This window comes from Anas acuta, chromosome 2 (assembly GCF_963932015.1).
Source record: "Anas acuta chromosome 2, bAnaAcu1.1, whole genome shotgun sequence".
Classification (NCBI taxonomy): Eukaryota; Metazoa; Chordata; class Aves; order Anseriformes; family Anatidae; genus Anas; species Anas acuta.
In genome coordinates this window covers 125,735,354-125,759,556 of record NC_088980.1, presented here as the reverse complement: position 1 = coordinate 125,759,556, position 24,203 = coordinate 125,735,354, and the positions used below count along the sequence as shown (strand labels likewise).

General features: G+C 36.6%; 1 protein-coding gene across 5 annotated transcripts in view; it reads left to right on the top strand.

Annotated features, from left to right (window-relative positions):
- The window catches only part of JPH1 (junctophilin 1), an 89,565-nt gene extending 67,772 nt beyond the window's left edge, over positions 1-21,793 (top strand). Inside the window, exons 4-6 of one of the 5 annotated variants that reach the window (XM_068672114.1) lie at positions 6,699-7,363; positions 15,715-15,810; positions 20,577-21,793. In XM_068672114.1, the coding sequence (XP_068528215.1) occupies positions 6,699-7,363; positions 15,715-15,795 (746 nt within the window). In that variant the 3' untranslated portion in view covers positions 15,796-15,810; positions 20,577-21,793. Of the gene's footprint in view, positions 1-6,698; positions 7,364-15,714; positions 15,811-15,916; positions 18,337-20,576 lie in introns of those variants that run through there. The other 4 variants (XM_068672113.1, XM_068672112.1, XM_068672110.1 and 1 more) reach the window with 4 other exon arrangements.
- The last annotated feature ends 2,410 nt before the right edge of the window (positions 21,794-24,203 follow it).

Here is a 24,203-nt window from a genome sequence, read left to right as displayed (position 1 = left end):
TGAATTCCAGTTCAGTAGAGTTTCCAGTTTCTCCAGGAAGATGACATTTGTGGAGACACATCACAGACTTAAGACTGAACACCTATGTTAGCTTTTGGCTACTCAGAAAACTTAAATTCCACCCCTAAATTTTACTAAGACTTCCTGTGCAGCTTCAGGCTATCACTTTACCAAGAATTTTGCAAAACTTTAAGCATAACAGCATTTTTTGACAACTTACCATTGAATTCAGATGAAACATTTGCTTTGGGCTGTGATTTCCTCTTGTTTTAGTTCCCCCGTCCGTAAAATGGGCATAACCCTTTTGTTATCTTTTCTGTTGTATTTTTAGATTGTGAACTTTTCAGAGGAGAAACTCACTCTTTTTATTGAAGAAATATTCAGGAGTTTAGTAAAACAGGGCCTCTAAACTTGGCAGATTTGAGGCATTTCTTGGTACCACCAATGATTTGCACTGAAGTTTGCATATGGACTGCAGCATCCTGTTAGAATAACTTTGATCTTGTCGCCATTCAATCAGGTAAATCTTGCAGTGAAGACTGAAGGTATTTCTGCTAACAATGCACATGTGTAAGCAGAATTAGGGATCAAAGTATCCACTTCCAGGATAGAATATATCTAGAAGTACAACATAAATTTTCTTGAAGCTATTGGCATTTGTTACCTGGGAATTAAATGTGTTAGGTCAAAACACAGGTACAGTTATTAGTTAACTCTTTATATAGTACTAAAATTAGTCAGGTTCTGTTACATAATGTGCATTCTAGTTTAAAAAACAGAAATAGGTTTCCTAACAAATACTTAATGATTGCTTCAAATGTACTTTGAAATTGAATCACAAAATTTCAGCCCCACTTGTACTTTAAACAGTATTTTCTGGAGCATACATAGATATAGCCATACATAGATATTGCTATCTTTTTTCCATCTTCAAAAGACAACTAAAATAATTTTATAATTGAAATACTGTTTTTTCCTGAATTGTAAGAATGGTGAGCAAAGAGTGGAAGAAGTATCATGAAGAAATTGTAAGACATTTTTTAATAAAGTTGTGTTGCTTTTTTTTTTTCTTAGAGAAGCTGTTTCTTTTTTGTTTTGGTTTGTTTGTTTGTTTGTTTGTTTTTACTTACTGTAAAACAGCATGGAGTAAGAACCTAAATTCTATTTCCATATACTAAGAAGGTGATTTTTGCTCTGTTTTTCATTTTCCTGTGAAGAACAAATAGAGAAGACTTGCCTGAAGAACAAAATCAGTCTCTGTGGTTAAGAACACATCAACCTCTAGGTTTTAAATATAGTTATGCAAGTTATGATGACCTAATTAAGTAAAGTCTCTTAGGTAATGCCAGGTAATTCCCAAATTAGCATTTCTGCAGAGGGTATATAATTACAGCACTTTCCATCCAAATTTCTTTTTAAGTGATTTAAAGGTTGTAGCTTGGCCTTCAGAAATAAGAACAGGAGGAGAAAAAAGAGGAGGGGGGAAAGGAGGAAGCGAATGAGGAGGATGCACCTCTTGTGCAACAGCCAGCCAGTTTACAGGTGGAATGCCAGTCCACCAAAAGGACCAGAGATACCCAGGTCCTGTAGCCTGCACTTGTCTATAGGGTCTTAGAGGACCCTGCTTCAGTCACAAACAGTGCAGGACTGCAGGAATATCAGCTGTCATAGCATGGTGAGAGGCTCTCATTCATATTGCTTAGTGTCTCAAATTTAGCTCAGAAAAACCTACTCTCCCCAAATTTTTGCTGTTCCCAGAATCAGATTTTATGTCCTAGTGAAGTTTCACACAACTTTCCTGCCACTGTGAAAATGTTTACCGTGGAAATTGTTTGTTGATATCAACACAATTCCCTGTCTTAGATAATTTTGGTTCAGGGAAAAACTTTCAAACTTGAGTGTCTGCTGCTTAGACTCTTTACACATGGACCAAGTAAGGGATGTCCAAGGTCATACTAGAGTAAATGTAAAGTTGCCAGAGATTAGGATACAATGGATTAACTCTTACAGAAAATATTGCTGTGTTGAACTAAAATATTCAAGAATATAGTATATTTTAGTTTACATAGTACTGTTTTAATTCAATATTCCATTATATTTTGATTCTGCATATTACTAAGAACTGCTGTATTACTTTATAGTAATAGGAAACCACAGAAGTGTTCTTGTGTGTTGTGTTTTTTTTTTGTTGTTGTTGTTGTTTGGTTGTGTTTTTTTAAATGTATTGTCCTTCAGTCCTACCACAAAGCATCATATTTTTTGTTTTTGTTTTTGTTTTTGATCTGCCACTGTATAGGACTGCTTTTCCAATTAAAAGAAGTATTAGCTTAATAATTTTGAGGATATAGAAATGATTATACTAAAGTGAGGCAAAAGGTCATTAAATTGTGGAAATGAGATTTATGCCAGGTTACTCAGTTATGCCAGGTTATTCAGTTATGCATATTGACTATGGAATTCAGAATTGTTCCTTGAAGGGTCACCAACCCTATTGGAAGGAGTCCTGGTTCATTCAGCACCTCCAGAACTCTTCCTCCTTCAGTCCCACCCTATTCCCACATCTTCATCTCTTCTTCTTCTTCACACAGAGGCCAAAATCAGTGAAACTGGCCAGACTGAATAGGCAAGCGTACAGCTTGAAGCTGGAATATATGAATATATATCCACACCTTTTTTCTCACTATCCAAGCTACATTCTGTAATCTGTCTTGAGCTTCAGATTTAATTCTGAGCTGATAAGGTACAAAGTGTCTTCTTAGCCTTCTTCAGAAACACTGACTGCATTTATACTATCCTGCAAGATGACATTTTCAGGCACTGCTTGAGCCACAATCCTGAAACAGCGCCATGCTGCTAATATGTATACCTCACTAGGCCACGGGAGAAAGCATGCGGCTGTCACCTCTCTAAAAATGCCATGGCAGAACCAGAGCACCCTTCTCTTCTCATTTACAGGGCTGGCCATGCTGTCACATCACTTACTGGAGACCTTCCAGGAGGAAGGACATTTTACACAAAAACTCCACAAGAAATTCTAGATTTAGAAGAACTATGAATGTGTCTGCAACCAAAGCAAAGCATTAAATGACATTTGTTCAGCCCAGAGCAGAGCAGGTCGAGGGGAGGCCTCATGGCAGCCTGCAGCTCCCTCACAAAGGGGGAGGAGGGGCAGGTGCTGATCTCTCTGGGGACAGCAACAGGACCTGAGGGGAACGGCATGGAGCTGGGACAGGGGAGGGTCAGGCTGGGTGTTAGGAAAAGGCTCTGCACCGAGAGATTGGTCGGACACTGGGACAGGCTCCCCAAGGCAGTGGTCACGGCACTGAACCTGCTGCAGTTCAAGAACCATTTGGAAAATGCTCTCAGACATATGGTTTAATTTTTAGGTAGCCTGTCTAGAGCCAGGAGTTGGACTTGACAATCCTTATGGGTCCTTCCGAGTTCAGGATATTCTGTGATTCTATGATCCTATAAAATGCTCTTCAAAGCAGAGCAGCTCACTACAGGATCCAACTCCACATGCACACATTGTATGTATCCACACAGTCCTTTCCATTTTCAGAGGCTATTCCTGTCAGCTGCTGACTAACTCACACTTTAGGGTGCCATCCAACTGCTGGCTTCACAATTAGCTGTACGAACCAAAACTGACCCATATCTAAACTTCAGCAGCAAAGGCACATCAATTTTGAACAGGTGGTAGCAGGACGAGCAAGTCAGCAGGAGAAAACAGATAGGTTCATCTACAAAGAAACCTGATCTTGGTTAGAAAACATGTCTTGGTTCTGCTTTCCAGATCAGGTTCTTCTTAGGCACACAGAATTATCATATGTGATAATATATCTACATATTTCTCGAACTAAGAACAGAACTCCATGATTATTTCCTAGACAGGTAAGACAACCCCACCTTCTTCCCACCTTCAAAAGTATTCCCTATAAATTACAGGCAGCTAAGCCTCCTTCTAGGATCAAATGTTAGTGACTCCCTTTCCAAATGGCTATGGCTCTTGTTCCTTCAGAATCAGGCTGTTGAGTGCACTTACACAGAAGAAAAAGGAGGAGTCTGTGGCCCATGTCTCTATTGTTGGATAATGCCTTTAACAATGGGGGCATGCTAAGTCCTGACAAGTATTCGTAGTCCTCAGAAGAAAGCAGGAACTGTGTTCTTTCTGCTTGGAGTCAGTGGTTCAGACAGGTGCATAACCTGATTGTACTGAATACAGTGAACAGACGTAAAAAAAGTCCTTGGCGAATCTCCAAAGCTAACTTCAGAACAGAGCCAAGAATTTAAGTGTCAGAAAGACACGTCTGGCAGGGTTGGAGGCAAAGGATGTATCTCTAATAGTTGTATGTGATGTACTGGAGGGCTTGGGGATGGGAGGGGGTTTGCTCTGTTATGTTGAAGCAATTGCTCTGTGTCTTATCAGACACCTCAGATTTTACTTCGATGCAGAGAGCTACAGCATTCTCTAGTGGGGCTCAGTGTCACTTAGCATCAAATGCTGCCAAATACCCAGTAAAAATATGACACTTTTAGCCTGTTGACAGTTAACTTCCTTGGAGAGTTCACAGAATCAGAGAATCACAGAGTTGTTGATTTGTTGTTGTTGTTGTTGTTTGTTTGTTTTTCGCTCTACACAGAGACATGAGCAGCCAAGACCTGGCTCCCTCCTTGGTTCAGAAATTCCAAAACTGTCTGGAGGTTTTGGGAGGAGGCAGTCACTCTGTTCAGTCATGGAAGGCTTTTAGGTGATCACAGGTAACAGTGGAGAAGGCTGACATTTTGTGAGGCCCAGGAATGCTTCTTACCAAAGTACCTTCAGTCCAAGTGCTGTGATATATTAGTAAATGTCAGATATTTACACATATTGGGCAGTGGAGAGCTGTCGCAGGATGTGAGTTTTCTAGGTAGGTCAGAAACAAAAAGTGCTGCAGCAGCCTTCTATAGAGAGTACGCACAAGATCAATTTGGATGCCACCTGACCAGCACTCCAAGGCTAAAGAGAGGGCGTTCCAGCCTGAGGTGCTCACATCGTAACTGTGATTTCATACATGTCAACTTTGCGTTGTGCTGCCTTTCCCTTTTACCAAGATTACAAAATTCCCTAAGAACCAAGCTTTTAGTCCCATCCTTTTGTGCAGGCTTATCTCCTCAAAGCTTCCTCTTCAAACACCATTTGAGAACAAATCCTGGCTTGTCTAAATCCAGCCTTCTTTTTCAACAACTCCCTGTTTTCACCAGCAGTTTTCAAAGATACCAAAAACCTTGTGATTCTCCTCCTCCTCAAAAGCAATTCCACGCCGAGTAATTCTCATTCTCAACAATGTTTACTTAACAGATGATTCATAACTTCCGAAAACTTCATGCTGCTCTTTGTTCCTTCCTCTCATCTCAGTGTTGTGTAGTGATGCATATGCTCCTGGCATCTGTAAAAATATGGTATCTGCCTAGTGCAGCTAGAACCTCCTAGAAACTCAAAGGAGAAAAATGTGTGCAGACATTTTTCTCTGGGCACAGAATTTCTCTGACATGAAACACAAATAAGCCTCACTTACAGAAGATAAAGAAATCAAAGGAAAGTAGCTGTATTTGCAAAGATAGAAGCAGAGAAAGAGTTGCACTGTATAACAGAGTTCCCCATTTCTGACTTCTCGCAGGCTTGATCCTGGAATCTGGGATGTGGCTCCTAGGAAGAAATTTAGATAATGCTGCCCACGATACAGACAGATTTACAGCAATTTAATTCCATCAACAGAGTGTTTGCTCCCGTCTTTCCACTAAACTGTTAAATCAGACAACCAAACCCTGGAGCAAAACATCTCAGGCAGCTTGTCTTTATGTGAACAAGTGCATAAAAATACACCTTGATCACTGAGTCCTCACTGGTGGTGAGTGTGCTCATGGGTGTTTTGCTAGGATTTTGTGCAAGTATATCCTTCATACTGGCTGCTATATAAGTACTTCCCTAGTGAATGTGAGAGAATTTGTCTTCCTAACCTCAAAGCAGAATGTTATCCACTAGTGGGGTTAACCTGGGTCTTCATAAGGTAAGCGTGATCAGGTTAGGAAGACAAAGCCAGTGTGCATCAGAGTTCAAGGCACATATACATCTGTGTAAGATAAGCTGATGTGCACACATACAGAAGAAAAAAAAAAAAAAAAAAAAAAAAGACCTGTGGTCTATAAGGGCAGAAGAGATATTGCATTCTGATTGTTAAACACTTCCATGTCAAATAGATGCTATCATCATGAGGGTAGAAGTTAAATAGATTAGGGTAATTAAGCAAAGCATACCTCAAAACATAGCTCTTAGAAAAAAAAATAAATAGATAGATATATAGATAGATAATAGATAGATAGAGAGATAGATAGATAGATATGTGAGGTAAGTCAGTTTTCAGTCCCTCAGACTTTCCTCAGAGATTATTTATATCCTTTTTACCCTTTGCAAAGCTAAAGACATAAAGTGACTGAACCAAAACAGTAAGGAGTCCCAAGAATTATCAAAAACTACAGTAACTTCAACTAGAAAGTCAGTTATGGTAAATCTCTACAGAAGTCAGTGAATTTTTGAGTAACACCCCCTTCCCCAACATTTTAGCAATATTGGCTAGTCTGACATCCCAATGCAATAATTTTACTGTGAAGTCTTAATTTTGTTTTAATCTTGATATTTTTATTATACTATTTTCCAGGTCCTGATTATATCAAACAAAAATTTCAAGAAGGAATGGAGGTGAAAGAAAAAACTGAAGAAAAAGTTCAGGAAAAACCAACAACCCCAAAAGAATCACCTCACTTTTATCGAAAAGGTACTACACCCCCTCGAACCCCAGAGGCAAGTCCGAGGCATAGTCCTCCTCTTCCTTCTGAGCCTTCTCCTTCAAAACATCTGAAAAGGCAAAGCTCCACTTCTGGGGCAAGACTCAATCAAGAAAAAAAGCTTTTAGCCACTGAGAATATAACAGCCACAGTTAACAAGCCTTTATATTCAAAAGCACCAGTGAAGGAGGAGGTGGCTGTGAAACACCAGTCAAAGTTTTCAGCCCATCACAATCCCATCAGCACAGAGAATGGGGAGCTGCATGGTCACTACCATGGCTATTATGTAAAAATGAATCCAACAGTGCTTCCACAGGAGCTCAGGGAAGAAGATGATGAATATGTCAACCCATTACCATCAACACTTGCACGGATACCACCCTCACAGAAACCAAGTCCTGCTAGATCTGGGGGTAAGCCAGATGCCAAAGAAAACAAACCTGATACAAAAGTTAAGAAACCAGAAATTGCTGCACCAAAGAATCCAGCTAATAATGAGTCATCTTCAGCAGTGGAAAAAGAAGTAGCAAACAGCTCGGTAAGTACTACAGGAAAGCTTTTCACCTTCACTGCCCTTTTCCGTCTTAGTGCTGAGCTTTTCAGCCTAAAGACAGGCAAGGCCCAGACTTCTGTTAAGTCATTATCTGCATACAGTCTGCTACCTAGAACCCACCCAACTGGAGTGGGGAACACTCGTTCCAATCCTTAATAATATTCTTTTTGAAAATTGGGAAAGGAGAGTTGATAGCCAGATAGTGACAGACTTCTGAAATATAAATCTCTATTGCATCCATAAACACAAGAGTATATTGTATATTCCTTAAAAGTATGTGTGTGTGTGTTTATTTATGTGTTTTGTGTGTGTGTGTGCATGCATATTTGCAAATATACATATAAATATCTTTCTGCGTCTTTTCTTCAAAGCAATGTTTATTGTGCCTCAGTGGATAATTGGGCACTACTAGAAGTTGCACAGCTAGGCTGTTGCCATGATACAGAAATTACTGCACATTCTGTAGCTTCTTCCAAAAATCTTGTTAAAAATAAAATTCAGCAATTTTTCCCTAACATTTGTTAAAGTGCCTAAGGAACTGATGATTGACATCAGGAGCTGTATAATTTACAGCTACCCTTACAGTACATTTCAATGTAATTAGTATCAACACAGGGGTTATGTTCATTTGCTTAAAGAAAGGTAATTTTGAAAAGCATGAAAACCTGGTAATGACAATTTATTTGACATTCAATTAAATTTATGCAGTATATTGTAGTCTAGCCATCATGTGTTGCATTTTTGGAACTTCAGGTCAAAGAACATCAAAGGCAAAAAAGCAGTCAGAAGTCTGTATGGGCTTCAGAGATGACAGACATATTTAAGGAAAAGTCCATTGAGAATTATTAGTACAAGGATACCACCTCAAGAGCTTAGGCATTTTTTAAGCAACAAGTTGTTGGAGACTAGAGGGTATTTGGGAAGAAGAATCCCTGTACACACTTGCTCTGATCTCATTCTCTAAAGGTCCGCTTTTGACTACTGTTGGGGGCAGGATGCTCCCCTTCAGTCTGACATTCTGACAGTCCAGACATTCTCCTATCTTCATTTTCCTCTCTGCATTGACTGTAGTCTCTGAAAAAAAGGCAATTGTGCATCTAAATATGTATTGTTTTAAAATGCAGACTTCTAACAATGCTTGGGTTTTAGTGTGAAATGAAAAATCTAGCTTTCTCTATCAGGAAATGGAGAAGGAAATTTAAAACTGAAATATTAAAGATATTAAATCTAAAACTAAAATATTCAGATCACGATGAATCGATGAATCTGAATGTTGTTTAGAAATAACAGAATTAACAATAGATATGCTGAAAAGGAGAAATAACTAATAAGCATTTCTATTCTGTGTTAAAAAAAAAAGAGTTTTTTTTTTGTATTCAGAACCTCTGATGATAATAAAATTATTGCTGCCCAAGAGAAACTTGGGAATACGTTAGTTTTAGATCCTGGACTTAGCCTCTAGCAAATGAGGAGGTCTAAGTAATTGTGATAATTTTTTAATAAGCTTTATTTTTCTGAATCATTTTTGCTACTCCAGCAGAAAAATAACTGTGTCATTATTAAAACAGGATAAACAGAATGACCCAATTAATGAGATCCTGCTAGTCTAACACTGAGCTCAGGTAAAACAGTTGAATAACACCAAACTTCATTAATAAATAATTTCAAAATTGAAAGGTAAAAGAATTTCCAACCAACATGCATTGTAAAAGATCTTGTCAGATAAGCTTGTCATCTTCATATGAATACCCTCAATCAAGAAGGTCACTTGATTTGCTTTTACACAGTTATTTATTATGACAAGGAAGACACAGTAAAGCAAAGACTAAATGTCACATTAAAATCATTTTTAAAAGACTGAGGATTTTCAAAAAGTAATTGGAAAAAAAACAGTAATTTGGTAATTCGGTATTATGCTGGTGAGGTCATTCTTGGATTAATTCTGCTGCACTGCTTTATTAACATGCTTACTATTGACATGGAAGAGAACATAAATATGTTGCCCGTAAAGTTTGCAGAAGACACAGAGACTAGGAAGCTGATAAATAATGAAGACAACAGATAACCAGTACAAACTGATCCAAATCACCATATAGAGAAGATGCAAGTATAATTTTCTATCTGCAGTACAGCAAAATACAAGATTGTATGTTGAAAGACAGTTGATAAAGCCTGGCCATGCAGCAGGGAAAATGGAAAAGGCTGGTAGATCAGGAGCAAGAGAGGCAACTGAGGATGAGCTCCCAGTCTGCTGTTGATGAGAAGCGTTAGTATAATCCTTAGATTTATCAACAGGAAAGATTAAGCAAGAGTACATGGGAGACTATTTTATCTGTTTTTGGCACTGGTGCAACCACTTCTGGAACAAAATACAGTGTCCATAAATCAGAGATTTAAAACGTAAAAACCTTAAGGGAAATACCTGTGAAGAGCTTCAAGAGTAAATAAAATGTGTTATAATGAAGGATTCAGATATTCAAGGCAGAAAAACTGTTTGACACATTAAATCACACTTTGTATGTCCACTTTATAAAATAGTTTCCCAAGCTATTAAGGCAATTGTATAAGAACAACCAGGTGAAAGTTGAAGCTGGACAGGTTTAGATTATAAATATTAATTTAAGTCACTATTAATGAGATTAATTACATGTAACATCAGTTTTCATTAGTGATCACTGAATAGTTCAATAATGAGCATTTTGCCAAGATGACGTCCTGTAGTTTAGCAGGAAGCTTATATTCTGTTTTGTGCAGGTCAAACTAGATGTTCACAGTGGTTTTGTAATCTGCAAATCTGTATTACAGCTGATAACAGCCCTTTAACCTTTCAAATCTCACAGATATGACTCCTATCTAGGGTAACACAAAGCTGTCAGGCTCGTAAATGTCGAGTGAGCACACACAGAATTTCAGCCTGATTTGAAATTTTTCACTCAGCTCTGGTGAAAATATGTGGTTAGAAATGGTCTCTAATTTTCTTTCATTGCAACCAGACCAAATCATAGTTTGGAGCTGATGGAGTCTTCAAATTAAGAAACCAAGCAGCTAAACAGCTGTTTATTGACCTTATAGAACAATCAGGATAAGGACTGTGAAGTTATAGCCAATTACCAGGAAAGGTGGAAGAGTAATCAGATATTGCACATTAGCTACTGTTTGTTTACTGGTATTATAGGTCATCTAGGATCTGTCCCTCTGCTTCATTTGGAGCACACTGAATGCATTACTCTTACTCTCAGCATGTCAATAAGGAGAGAAGGTAGAGATTAGGAACTCATTTTTAATATAACAACATTTTGAAGGATATGTAGAATGTTTATTTTTCAAAGATATCTTCCACTTGTGTCTATAAATTTGCCCCAGTAGAATGAGTTTCCTAAAAGTGAATTGCTGAGGAAAAAACAGATTAGTGTACTTCTCTTTATCCCAAGCAGTTCTGAATGTTAAGAGAATTTAGAATACTAGGGCTGCTTTAGAGAATTATTTTATTTTATTCAGAATTGCAATTGCTCTCTATTCATCCTGACAAATAATTTTGTTGTGATTTGAAAGCACATCTGCATTAGATCCTCCATAAAATTTTAAAAATATATTTGTTAGGATAGAAAGAAAACAAACTCCCACTCCCATGAAAAGACAGTGAGAAAACATGGTTTGGTTATAAAATATTAACATATAACATTCATTGAGCACTTTCATTAGGTTATTTGAAAGTGCTCAATAAAATTATGCTGTGCTTTTTCTGGCTTTCCAGTGAGAGTGCATTAAAAACATAGATATAAGACATACAATTTTTACTTCCTCCTTCCATGCTTACAAATCTAAGTCATTTCTCACATCTGAATGAAACATGGACCTTTAAGATATCCATATGTGTTAATTTGGATTAAGAACATTAAACAACTTTATTTACAGAGAAGTTTGTGACACCTATTTTATTAATAAAATTCATGGATCATATTTTCTGTGAATCTGTTATATCCTTAAGAATGTTATTGGAAATCATCTGTGCAATAAATTTGTTACAGCAACAGTATTGATTCTTTTAGTATCTCCATTTCTGGCATTATACTTGAAAAATATCAGCACATACTTATGCCCACACTGCACTTAAAGTATATAAATGTATTTCTCTACATTCTTATTTTCTAATGTTCAAAATTAAAGTTTTGAGTCATTTCTGAGCTTGTAAGAAAGAGCCATAGGAGTCTGTCACAGTTTCATCAAGGTGAAAACATGCATAAAAACAGTGCCAAAGTCCCTGTTCATCAACTGCTCCAAAATAGTGTCCTGTTTGTAAACATTTACCCTATTAAATGGAAAGCAAATTATCCTTTTTTCACTGACCATTAGGAACGTTCAGGTTACTTTACATAAAGAATGCAGTATTAAGAGTGCACAGACATTTAACCACAAACCAGTATTAATTGTTGTTTCTAATTGTACATTAGCAGCCTCTAGCCCCAGTATCAACTTGCATGCTGCTATCACACCTTGACTGAGAGGTGATTTATGATTGTCTTGGATTTGGATAAAAAATAGGACTGAATTGCAAAAAAAAAAATACCATCGTAGTGTATATTTATGAGTACACATTTGATTTGTCTGACGTGTCCCTGTGTTGCCCTAGGACGGGGAGAAGCACAGGCACTAGTGTTCTACGATAATGCCAGGGTTTTTCTGTTTCATTTTGTAGGTCAAGATTTTTAAGCTACATGGACTGTTTAGCTTGCTTTTTACCTCTGTCTAAAATCATTGCATTTAGCTGAATGTTACCTAGTGTTTCTACTTCTGTCTCTTTGTTCACTTAGCATCCAGTTAGTAAGGGATATAGCTAACATGACGTTAGAAAAATAGACCAGTATTTGCCTGATCCTAAAAAAAAACACTCTGAGCAAGAACTTCATGCTAAATTTAATTGACATTCCTAATGTGATGGGATTATAATACTAGTCTTAATACTTCCTGGCTCTACATTTTAAGAAAATAACTTTCTTTGCTCCACATTTTAAAACCTAATGTGTGGATATATTTTCAACTGCGTAAGTGGCTGACGTACTAGAAGCTAGAAGGGCAGTTTCTGAGCAGGTCTGGACTTTTTCTGCTACAGCTTCTTTATTGCACCTGTGCTAGTCACTCTTGGACTCTTCAGACTAATTTTGGCTTTTGCTATTTTAAGCCCGTGCAGGACACCAAAGTCTTATTTATGGTATTTGTCTTAAAGCGTTAAATGTTCATTTCATAAGTGTCTATAGACAGGTAGTGGTTTACTGAATAATAACCATGCACTCTACAAATACTCTGATCATTTACTAGTGTATCAGAAAACTGCTGTGGGCTCAAAGTCTTAGAAGAATAGGAAATGAAATGCACAGAGCAGGCTAAAGGAGATGAAGTTTCTTTGTCTAAAGCATAAACTATCGTAATAGCATAATCTATTATGCATTATTATCATAAATAGATTACACATTTTTCTTTGATCTTCATATAAATTCAGCAACCAAGTTCTTAATGTGTCACTTTCTTCTGTCTTTGTAGGTGAGATCTCTTGATTCACAATGAGAGATCTCTTGATTCAGAACACACCCCTTATTTTTTTACCCAATTTATCTAATGTTACCATAATGAGATTATTAAACCTGTCTAACCTGATAGATGCATCTGTAGAGAAGTTCCCTCTTCCTTCTCCAGACTTAATTCTGTAAGACTGTGCACTAATGATAACGAGTTGCTGTTTGAGCTGTAGTCCCAATTTCCTATTCAGCCAAAATCTGTCTTGCAGCTATGAGGATGCTGTTTCAGGATATTTTAGGTAATGAATAAGTTCCTGGCTCCTGTCAATTCCCAGCAGGTCTTCAGTAGGAGTAAGTCAACTTGATTTCCATGAATGTTATTTTAAAATATGTAAAGTGCTAGACACCCAAATCCCAGTAAATTTTATTGGCTTTAGGCATTGATCTCCTTCACGGTTAATTGCAATTCCTATGTAGTGTAACTGTAAAATTTTTACGTGGGAGCCCAAGCTACTAAGGATCTGTTGATTTGATTTTGGTTACACTGAGTCCCTACAGATGCTGAATCCAAATCTGAGTGCAAATCAGTAGTGTAATCACACTCCTTGCCAGGTGATATGTATCATTAGCGTGTATGTATTATTTTAGTTTGTCATATGAGATTCTGGGATTCTTTTTGAAAAAGAAAGATTAATTCACTCTGAGGGTGTTGACACCAACATTCAACATTGCCAAACTGAGAAATCCTCAAGTTAGCTGTTGTTTCAAGTTAAGCATATTTTTTTGTTCAAAGTCTTTCAATATGGCTTTCATGCATAAATCTCACAATTTTCAGACATCATTTGGGGGGAGTCATCAGTTCTGAATGTATTGGTAGGTACTTGGATTTCCTTCACAGTATGAAAGTACAGAAGAACCACAGCTATCACAATTGTGACAGTGCCAGAAAGAGAAGGAAGAAATGAAGCCCAAGTTGCACACTACCACAGCTAGCTAGTAACAGTCCTGTGGTCAGAAACATAACCATACCTGGAAACATGCTCTAGTTTCATACCTGTTCTCTGTCACCAAGCATCTCAGATTCTTTGGCGCATAGTGGCTTGCTTCCAGTAGGATGGTTCCACTTCTGTTCTGTGACCCAATGGTTAAACAATACCACTGGTAAGTGGGAACCTGGTATTTAAAATCCCTTTGACTAAGGTGACCCTAAGCCCTAGTCTTCGATTTTCTAGTGAATATTTCTGACATTCTGCCACTAAGCAAAAGGCAGATGTTGCTAATACTATTACCCATAGTTTCTTGGCATAGGTACATATATCTCTTAATAAGGGAACTTCAAAGGGAACTTCATAACCTATATGAATAGAAATGCCAAATGGGGTTAAACCCCCACAGGGTTTAAGCAGTACTTGGCAAAACTTATTTTGTGACTTATTCAAGAACTTAGCAGTCCACATCTGCCCTGCTATCTTTACTACTGTGTACAGGTGTATTCTGGTAGAAAGTGTTTCATGGGGCCGTTACAGGATGAAAGCATGTGGTACAATAGTGGCACAAATACTGTTTCCCAATTACACTGCTAATGCAAACTTCTTGGAGCAAATTCTTATACTTTCCCATTCCAGAGGTTACATAGCTAACGTTATCACTGCCACGAAGCATAATGAATTTCTACAAAGCAAGCTTCTTGTGAAATGTCAAAAAAAAAAAAAAAAAAAAAAAAAAAACACAAAAAAAAAACATAATTTCTAATGAAATGTATTCATTCTTATGGGAGCCAGTGATCCTTATGTAGATCAGTTTTCTGGAGACATTTTCTGATGGACATTCTTGTGTTTTAGGAAAATATTGTCTGAGTGAGGAGTTTTTCTGTTTCTACTTGAACAAAATGTGCACCTTAAAATAGAAACATATACAAATCTCTGTGAAAATATTTTGTATTATACCAAATACTACTTAAGAGAAGAATGGAAGAATTGAGAATTTCCATCTGTTGAATACATTGTTTCACGTTGTTTATCATCCATGTTAAAAAAAATGTTTCTAGAAGTGGTGAAAAGAATTAAAAACTTTGTTACTTGCCTTCAAAGAAAGAATAAAATTATGTAATAATCAAGAGCTCATTTTCTAGCCAAGTTTAGCTCTAGCTAGGAAGGGAAGGAGTATTTTGGCTTTTCATGTATTCACTAAATAGGTATATGAGATAAGGATTTATGACCAAGTGTCAAAGTAGATCAAAACAAATTTTTAATTTTGCAGATGAAAAATCTTTTTTTTTTTTTTTTCATCTGTAATGGAAACATAGCTAGGGATTTTTGGTGGAGTAGGAATAACTTTATTTTTTTGTCATTTGGTTAACAACAACAAAAAGAGCATCACACAGCATCGCGCAAAAACTCCTGTTTTGAAATGAGTTGGCATCAGGGAAAGAACCCACTGTATGAATGAGGAACGGTGCTCTGGCTTCAAGTTTGTGTCCTTTATTTTGTTTTATTTTTAGCTGACACCATTTTTTATGTTTATGGGTTTGTTTTCATTTGTTTGTACAGTCAGTTGTCAGACCATTATTCCCACTGTGATTGAGAACAATGTGATAATATACTTACCTGTATTTATCCATTTAATTTTCACAGAGGTGATATTTAGCTCACTTGAAAACCAAGAGTAATAGCTAAGTTTCAGGAGCAGAGTCCGTATCTTTGATATTTAAGTAATCCTTCATACTGAAGTCAAAAATGGTAGAAATGATAACGTCAGATCCTGTTTGTTGCTGTGGACTATGTGGAAGGTTGATTAATTTTGTTATCTTTATTTCATTTTCAGGGCCCTAATTCAGTCATGATTGCCCTGGTAATGCTGTTGAATATTGGTTTAGCCATTCTTTTTGTCCATTTTCTAACTTGATTGGAATTAGAAAAGGTAAGCAAGGTCTTGTTTTCATATGCAATCACCACATCCACCCCACCTCAAATTATAAAGATTGAATTTATTTGCATACTTTTAACGTTCCCTACTTTAATTTTAGCTATGCCTGAATGTGATTCAACATAGTTATTTAATTATGTAACTGTTTTGACCCTTCAGTGAAGTCATGACAACTAGTGGTGTTAGCCCACAGTTCTCTGCAGTTGTGTCATCAGCCTGTTAAATGGCACCAGGCATACTCAGACACAGGGAAGGAGGCTTGGCGTTAGGATGGGCGCAAGAGAGATGAAACTTGGAAAATTCAGCCAGGGGCCCAGATCAGTTTCTCTGCTGATGGTTTGTGGCTTTGGGGTCCTCTGAAAGCTGAAGCAAGCAGCCATGTCGGAAAACAAACAAAATAATCTGCTGAAGCAGCCCTGCCGGTGAAGTGCGTTGGCTTCTCCATCTGTTCCAGCAGAGTGTGACTAAACTGGAAATGTACGGAGCTGCACTTTTTGTTGATGGAAGCTAACAGCTGCCTTACTATTTTACCGTCTGATGTTTTTAGTGGGGAGATGGGAAAACGACTGCCAGAGGAATGTGGTCAGAGGATTCTGTTGCTGTGGAAGTGATTCCAGCGTTCACTCCTATCTCATTAGAAGAAATAGTTAGCAGCATCAGTCACCAGTCTTATTCCATTACCTGCTGCTTTTAACATCTCCTGCAGTGTTCTGGGAGATCGAATTTCATTTGCCTGTGCATGATTCTGTTCATTCGTTGTTTATGAAATTTGATGTATAGCCATAACATAGTGTGTAGTCCAACCTGGAGAGCACTACCAGTTCTGCCTAGCGGCAGAAGCAGAAGAGGAGACCTCTTTTTCTAATCTGAAGATGTCATTCTTTAATTCATTTTCCTAAACCTGAAGAGTCTTTTTGCTTTAAGGTTTAGGAAGTAATTTACCATGACTGCAAAATTTAACGCTGTTGATATCTTCCTAAAAGTGATCAAACATTTATGCTAATAGCAAGCAAATTATTCCTAATAAAAAAAAATAAGAATCTCAAGTTGATATCAGCACATTCTAAACAGGAGGTGAAATACCAGAATAATCTGAGAAAGACAAGATATGGGGTTTGCATGTTGACTTTTTTTTTTTTTTTAATTCTGGTGCTGTGGTAATTGGTGATTTGAATTATTATGTTTCAGCACTGAGGTATTTTGCCAGCAGTTAAAATAAAGTCTTGTCTGAGTGCATATTAATACAAGTTACAGTTAAGCTAGCTAATGCTCACAATAAATTTTCGTAATTTTTAAACACTAGATTTGTGTTGAATACATTCAGGTAGAGCATTTAGACATGTTAAGTGATTGTTTATCAATTCGATGCCTTCAGTGTCTTTGAAGTCCATTTATAATTTTACCTCAGCATTAAAAAAGCCTCAATTTTTTTTCATTTGGAAAGTTTGTCTTAAGTAGTTTCACTGCCCTTTGTTACAATTATGTGATCATGTTTCTTTTATGTGCCATTATACTGTAATTACTGTACCCTATATTAATCAAAAGCATGCTTATTTACTGAAAATATATGGTGTGATCATTTGGAAAGTAAATATTTTAATTTCAAAATACAAAAAGCAAAGGGCTTGTATTACGGTTTATTTTATCTCTCTTAGACAATATTTCATACAATATAGTTTTTGAACATGTTTGTAAACTTTGTAAGTGTTTGCATGGTGTAATGGGCAACATTCTTAAGAGTACATTAGCTATCTTTTGATGCAGCATATTAAAGTAATATAGGTGCAGACTGAATATTGTGCAGCAAAGCAGCTCTAAGCAGGGCAGTAACACCGTGGTGTTTTTTACAGAAGTATGTTGAGAATCCTGTGTTTTGACCAGTGTGGATAAAGAAGAAAGCAGAAAGAGAGCAAATGAAAATAAAACTTGTATATTTATTTTTTAAAGAGTCAAAATTGTGTTTTAAATTTAGGGAAGTAATTTTTAAATAAGAAAAAAGTTTTAAAAGTTACTGTTTAAGCCTTGACATAATGGACAAAATGTTCAAACAGTGAAATCACCCCGTCTCCTTACATGGGAGGTAATTTTGTAACTGACATATTTAATTCCTATTAAATGTTTATTTAAAATACTATATGCTCTGGAAATAATGGGTAACAAATCTTATGAAAATGTTTATAAATTTAAGTAAGCATGTTAGTACCATTTATAAATATGTATGATTTATAAGCTTTTTTAAAACAAAGCTCAAACAAATTGTTGGTATTTTTCTAAAATGTGCACAGCTGTATTTTACATGAAAGGCTATTTATAATTGGTTGTTATACTGTACACTACATTTTGGACAGCACAATGAAGCCTGCCAATGTACTTAATAATGTCATTTTGTCTATTTAAAGTTTCTTGCTGTCAAAGAATGAACTCTTTATCTATGAGTTTATTTATAATTCTTGACCCAAAATGTATAATGTACAGTTTTCACAACTGTATTTGCTCTAATAAAAATAAGTTGGTTATTAATAGAGTTTCAGACTAGTTCTTCCTGTTTAAGAATTACTTCTTGCACTCTCCAGAAACGATTTTTCTAAAAAATTCAATAAACAAGAAAGGAACCTGGAAAATTGGTGAAGTTGTGGCCCCTTTCAAATCACTGTGAGTTCCTGTTTTCAACAAAACCATTCTAGGAAATGTTTTTAAATGGAAAAAAAAAAAAAAAAAGGCAAATTTCCCCATGTGTCTTTTATCTTTTGATGCAGAATTTTCGTATGTGTGTAAATGTAGTATCTTAAATTATGCTCCCACTACAGAGATGGTTTAATCAGTCTGGTTTCAATCAATGATTGGTCCATTAAGAGCTGTTCCTGTAAGCAAATAACTTTTTTAGACTTCCTTCCTTCTCCGGGTCTTCACAGACTCAAAATGAAGTGAAGAAATGTGAACCATATTTTACAAAAAGCAACGTCACTTTTAGAGTTTTCTTAAAGCCAACACATTTGCTGAACTAGTAAATCAGCTCAGAATTCTGCTTTTGGATTCCTGTTCAGATTACTAGTCAACTGTACTTCAATTCTAATGTTTAGTTATAAAGGAGAGCAAGTGTTATTAGCATTTTCAATGGAAACTTATTTGTAGTAATATTTGAAAGAATTGTTGCTGTCTTATTTTTCTAAATTCTACCAGCACGAAGTTTAATTTTTAGAATTTCTATTTTCTACATAATAACCTATTCCCTAAGGAAAATTTTGACTCTTCAAGTAGAGAAAGAGGCATTCTCAAAAATCTTAAACAGATGTCATTGAGATGCATTTTGTGATCTACGCTGATCACTGACATTTCGAGATTGGTATCATATTTTACTTGTTTAAAAAAGTAAAGTTCAAGTATTTCTTCAGTTCTGTGAATATGATAACACATTCAAGAATATGTAAATCTTAAAAATCTTAAAAACAACAAGCAAAGGATTTCCCGAGAAATAGAAGAAAAAAACATTTCCATAATCAGCTGACAAATATGGTATCTTTCCCTGCTTAACAGTATTCATAATTCTTAAAAATCAACATCTACGTAGAAATACAACATTTTTTCTATGGTGTCTGAAAGCAGATGGACAGTTCTTCTCTGAAATGTTTTTACCAGTAGCTTATATCAGTTGTAAATGGTTTTACATGGGAAAGCATCTGCCATGCCTAAGAAAAAATAAAATAAAATAAAATAAAAACATGGTCACATAATGCTACTTAATGCACCAAGATTTGTTCTGGCATTGAAAATCTTACCCAAGTTTAGTGCAAGGACTTTTTTTTTCCCAGGCAAAGCAGTTTCTCCAGGCAGAGCCATGTGTTTGCCCACTGATGCCATAGGCAACAAGCTCCTACCTTTTAATTTGAGGACTGCTTTCTTGGGCAATTCCATTTATCTGACTAAACAATGTGTAGACTGTACACAGAAATAAATAAATAAATAAATAAATAAATAAATAAAAAGGCAAATTAATGATGATGAGGTGCCAAAAGCTGGAAAAAAAAAAAAAAAATCACTGCTGTTCAGCTTATCTAGTCCTTTATTTACTTACAAAATTAAAGCAGCAAGGAGTGCAAATAGTGTCTTTTCCATTTGTTCTCCAAAAGGAGATCCTGTTTGATAGCAGAAATTTCATGACATATCTCTACAAATTGCCTTTCAGGTATGTACGTATGGTGAGAAAAAATCATTAATACAATTGAGTGCTGACTCTAAAAGGAGTAAACATCTCTTTGCAAGCATTTGATTAAAAGTCTTGAAATATTTACATAGCTTGTAATAACATATTGTATAGCCATAAATACCTCTGTTAAGATACAGTTACACGGTATTAAAGGATACTGACAATAACCTGGATGCAATGGTAAAAGCCTGCAGAAATTCACTACATAGTGAGATACTGTAACAGTCTTAGCTAGTTGTTATAAAACCACGTTATAAAACATGGTTGTGAATTATATCTAAATGGTTTTATTCATAGCTCATTTGAACCATTTAGTCAGGGGGGACAATTCTACATACTGTTCTAATATGGAAATGTAATTCATCAAACAAAGAAAATGAAGAGAGTGGAAATTAAATAAGCCTTTCAAATGAAGTCGTCTTCTCAGTCTCATTTAATATTCAAAGAAAGAAGAAAAAAAATAGAAATTATGTTAAGTCTGAGGAAGAACCTGCATATGCCAATGTACTGTAACTGAGCCATCTACAGAATCCATCTCATTTTTTTTTTCCTACAGAATACAGAATCTGCAAAATAAGAATATCTGGAAGCATAATTTCCATACACAACATCTTTAAGGAAAATTGTCTATAATGTTAATGTTTTTTAAACTAACAGAAAAAGTAAAACTGTACATGTCTAAACAGTTTATGTTGTGGTCATCACTGTTGGGGAAATCTCTCAGCCTCCTCAAAAAAAAAAAAAAAAAAGCAAAAATGAAACCTGTAACGGAATTTGTCAAAATCTCTCATGTTGCTATGTTATTTTGTTTTGTTTTTTTAAATTAAAAAAAAAAAAAAAAGTGGCAGCATTTTATCCAATAATCTAAATTTATTCGTGTCAGTATTTGTTTGTTTCATGCATTTGCTTTTCACAATCAATCAAGACTGGTTATCTGGGAGAATTTAAATGCAAATTGGCGGTATACTAAGCACCATTTCTCCAGGAGGAAGGTTTTGAATTTTTTTCTCAGAGATGGAAAAGAACAGGATTTTCCTAATCACCCTTGAAATGTTTTTTGTTGTATGCTTTCTGTGCTGCCACTATTTTTTTTAATTATCTTTTATCCTTAACTGCCCACCCACCCCCAACTCTAGCAAATTCAGCTTATTCTTCTGTTCCCCACAGACAGCTACTTGCCCCCACACCTCAGCCAATTATTCCAGCAACTCAAGGTTTTTCTATTGAGCACACTTGTTCAAGAACTGAATTTAGCTCACTATGAGTTTAGCTGCAGAAGTCACTTCTGTTGCAGCATGTAGTACACTGAATTACATGTGTCATGTCACAATTTTCATTGGGTCCAGTCCTCTGCGTACTGTTGATGCTGGTTTGTGTGACTTGCAATGCTACACTCACCATCTCCAGTATCAGGGCAGTGATTTAAACACAGTACTTCTGAGTTGAAGAGAAAAGAAAATGCCTGAAAACTGTACACGGAGATTTCTAAGGGCCCTTCACAACTCATAGAAACCAACATAAGAATGTCATCGCTGAGGAAAACATCTGCTGTCATCTGGGTTATGAGCTCGGGTTATGAGCTCCACTACAAATGCCCCCGGTAAGATTCTGATAAAGACTGGACATATGGCTGAAGGTGATTCACAACTCAAGACCAAGGAGTCTTTCTGAGGGTTGTGATTTCCTGTAAGTGTGCGGTATGATGCTTTCTGGACTTGCTACAAAAATGTGGATTGTTAGATGGAATAAAATATATCCTGTGTTGGAAAATTATTTTGGCTCAATTGCCTGAGCTTCCTCCATGTCTTAGACTTAACAATCAGGCATCTCTGTAGAAATTGAGGCACATACACCTAGATGAGGGCTAGGTTTTACTTTCTTAAGTGACTTCAATGTTAATTAATTAGGGAACAGTAAATGGCAGAAAAGAAATTATAGTTTTTAAGCCTGTGATTTTGAACTCTGCTTTTTTATGCTGATTTATCCAAATTAGAAGAAAATACAGAGAACAGACCTCTGGAATAGATTCCCAGGTATTATCTTTCACAATAATAATTTGTATGGTAATCCTGATTTCCTTTGAGATGGATCCTTGAATTTGAAAGAAGAGACATGTCTTTCTTGAATTTGCAAATTGCACAGCTAACTGAAAAGCAGCTTGGCACAGACACTGTATTAGACCACAAATGACAGATTTTGACCAAGAGTTTTGAGAATTGTTGCCTACATTTGAAGTCTTTAGTCTATACATGGTGACCTAAGGGGAAACATTTTTCAGTTCCTGAGCACCTCATAGTTACCATCCAAACACATTTGTGGGGAGGTGGGAAGGAGGGAAGAAATCAGGTGAAAAACTGAAAACTGAAGCCTGTGTAAACGTTGAAACTGGCCTACAACTATGCAGAAGGTTGAAAGCATTTAGATGTGGATTTTGGATCAGCCATTAGAGCTACAGGTCCTAAGTGCAGGATACCTGCACTACTCTGGATTTGGTCAGAACCCAAATCCAGATCTGGTCCCAAGGACACACAGAAAAAATGCTTGAGCTGGAAGAGGTTTTACGGAAGGGAGGGGGGGGGGGAGAGGTTTGCTAAAAACCAGGGTGCAGTGACTCTGGGTTAATTAAACTGATACATTCTGTACTTCTGGAACAGTGTCATTAGCTGTATTTAACATTGCAATTTTACTATATTCAGGACATGTCCCACAGAATACCTCTGAAAGTGTCATAATATAATGGTGCTTAATTACTTACCCATTTTTAGCTGCAAAGTACTTTTATCATATAATACCACCCAGTCTTCAAAAATACCGTATACTGGCTTCCATTTTAATTATGACAGTTCTGGATTTTGTTTAGGCCACTGATGAGAAAGTCATGAAAGTATGGGATCGGCTGCCATGGAAACAGGGAAGACAGAAGAGCACCAGCAGCATTTTGCAGGGGCTAGGACTAAAAAAGACATTCTGCAAAGAGAAAGTAAAATGGCATTTACATTACAGTAGATGGCTTCCATGCATTCCTGCCATACCGAGGCAACACATTCCTGGCATTGATTGCAACAAGCCTCCACATGTTCCCATGATACAGAGCAGAGCAGGAATTGTCAGAAGGATTGGAAAAAAATATTTAGGAAAAAGGAGGTGCAGCCATGTTGAAGTTGAAAACAAGAGTAGAAAGTAAAGGGAAAAAAGTGAGAGGAAATGTGAAGCAGTAGAAGACCTATAGATGTTAAAGAGAGGGAAAAGGACTTTATGGAGAGAAAAAAAATACAAAGGAAGGAATGATACTAGAAACAGAAGAAACTGAAATTTGTTCAATAGGAATATAAAGAGGATAGAAGACTGAGAAGTAACCATCTTCAATACATAAACAGCTGCTCTAGAAAGCTGCTTTCCGTGCCCACAGGGATTAAGACAAAAACAGATGGGCTTAAACTGCATGAAAATTGAGATCTGTGCTAGGCATGAAGAAAAATTTTCTAATTGTAAGGATAACATATTTGAATTAGATTACTAGGGAAAATGTAGAATTTCAGGATGGTGTGTTTCTATTCCAGACAGTATCACAAATTGAAAGATTGACAGTTAACCCTTAGGAATCATTTTCTCTGATTCCTGACATTTCTGATGGAATCTGACAGAGGTGTGATGGGCGGGCAGCTAGAGGACAGGAGAGTGAGCCTTTCTTTACATAAACACAGGCAGGAGGAAGAAAAAGGAGGGTGTACTGCAAAAATAAGGTAGGAGGATGCTAGGACAAGACAGATGGTAGGAAGAAGAAAACCTGAAGAGTAGAGAGTCAAGAAGAATGTGAGGATTTGACACATGAGAGGAGGGGATAATTGACCAAAAAAGCAAATGCTAAACTGAAAAGGGTGTTCAGTGCGGGAAGAAGAACAAGCAAGAAGTGGGCTGGGAAGCTTCAGGAAGTCCTGCAAGAACATCACACAAAGCACAGCAGAGGAGCCCAAAGAAGATTCAAGCAGAGAAGCTATACCAAAGCAGCACCAGGTTTTCCACAACAGCACAGGTGTCCACCCCCTTCATTTTCTCAGATGAAGATATCCAATGGAGTTTTACAGAATTTTTAAACTGTGGAAGCAATCAAAGTTTTCAGGAGGTCTCCTTTTTATTAAATATTCATGACAACTTTTTCCTGAACCATTTTCCTCTTTCCAAA